We start from the raw sequence: 1,507 nt of genomic DNA on the forward strand, positions 1-1,507 counted from the left end.
AGAGTACGGAGGTTTGTCTGACTCACTCAGCGAGGAGCTGTCCTCATCAGGCTCGGCGTCCAGGAGACGCTTGTGAGTTTTATCTTGCAAAACGCTATCGGTGTATTCTGGGAGAGTGGCCTCCGTATCTCGATCTTTGGGCTCTGGCGGTTTTGACATGGGTGATTACACGTTGAAACGTTTGTAGATTCTAGGTTCATGTAAAAGTCTAGTGTTAGGAACCTTAAAACTATGTGGTTCAGATCTGTCAAACAGCACTAGACCTGCTTTAAGTACGATCTTTAAGGATGACCTCCGGGGTAGGTGACTCAGTGTGGTCTTTAGCGGGCACCTTAGAGACGAAGACCGGAGGGTGGGTAAAATGATACTCCGGGTTAGGCTAGTTCTGGTCGACTATAGTGAGGGAATAAAAGCCCTCGATGCAGATGCAGGTAAAGTTTACGTGAAGTTTCTTTTTAACCATGCATGTACACACTGCCTTTCATCCAAGTGGCGCGTGACGTAATAGCCCCAGGGAGCTACTAAATATAGAGAGTGCTGTGCACTTTAGAGCCATGACAGACGGCTAATGGCAGAGGTAATTGGGTGGAAGAAGAAAAGGAGACTGTCGAAGGACCTCATTAGATAACGGCAGACGGGATATCGAGACGCGTCCGGAAGACGTTGGAGAAGTAGAATGAGAACTACCTACGCAGCTCTAAAGTTGCTCTTGTGCCGAGGCCACCAGTTCTATAAGCAGGACTAACTCCTTGCCGGGTCTGTCCAAACTTTATCCTTAGTCAGCTACCTCGCACTGTCGTAGGCGTCGAGCGTACCACGTCACACATGAGGTGTTGTCCTGTAAATATTGCCACAGGGTTGTGTAGGCCACCTGAATGAAATATGCGGAGTGATGAGGGATTTATTTTGCACAATTAAACTGAGAACTCAAGAATTGTTCCTATCATTCGAGCAGTGTGCTTGGGCTCAACAAAAGATACCTGAATTTTCAATGATTAGGAGAAGTGAACGGCGAATTCGGATGAAGGATGGTGTTTATAGCCTAATGCCTGCCTTAGCTCTATCTTATGAGTCATTTATAGAAAGCTTATATGGCTACAACACCTCCCTTTGGAGATGGTACATCTGGAGTGACAAAGGTACTGGTCAGATTTCAACCAAGTATACAATACTTATAGATAAATACACATAAACCAAACGGATGGAGTGAAACATGAAATCTGTGCGAAGCGTCATCCACTGAAAATGTGGATGTTGAACGGAAAGATGAAAACAAATAACAAATCATGCGCTTAGATTTTACCTGGGCACTGGTATTATTCATAGTGTTTACGCTGAGCATCCCACTTTAACCCCTTGTGGATCAAAACGTACACCAAGCAGTTAGAGATAAAGCACAAGCCAGCGAGGAAGGTATAAACCCCACCGACGTTCATCTTGACCACCATCTTGTCCAAACAGGCGGTCCCAACGGCAGCTGTCAAACACCGGGTAAGGTTGACACACG

At 45.9% G+C, this 1,507-nt stretch overlaps 1 protein-coding gene across 1 annotated transcript; it reads right to left on the reverse strand.

The window, feature by feature from the left end:
• Positions 1-7: 7 nt before the first annotated feature.
• BABINDRAFT_5620 (uncharacterized protein) lies at positions 8-159 on the reverse strand (the record flags this gene model as incomplete). The annotated part of the gene is made up of 1 exon (XM_019132251.1): positions 8-159. A coding segment is annotated over one exon (152 nt), but the record flags the coding sequence as incomplete, so codon positions are not given.
• Between the last annotated feature and the right edge of the window lie 1,348 nt (positions 160-1,507).

Source organism: Babjeviella inositovora (genome assembly GCF_001661335.1).
Source record: "Babjeviella inositovora NRRL Y-12698 unplaced genomic scaffold BABINscaffold_1, whole genome shotgun sequence".
Lineage (NCBI taxonomy): Eukaryota > Fungi > Ascomycota > Pichiomycetes > Serinales > Babjeviella > Babjeviella inositovora.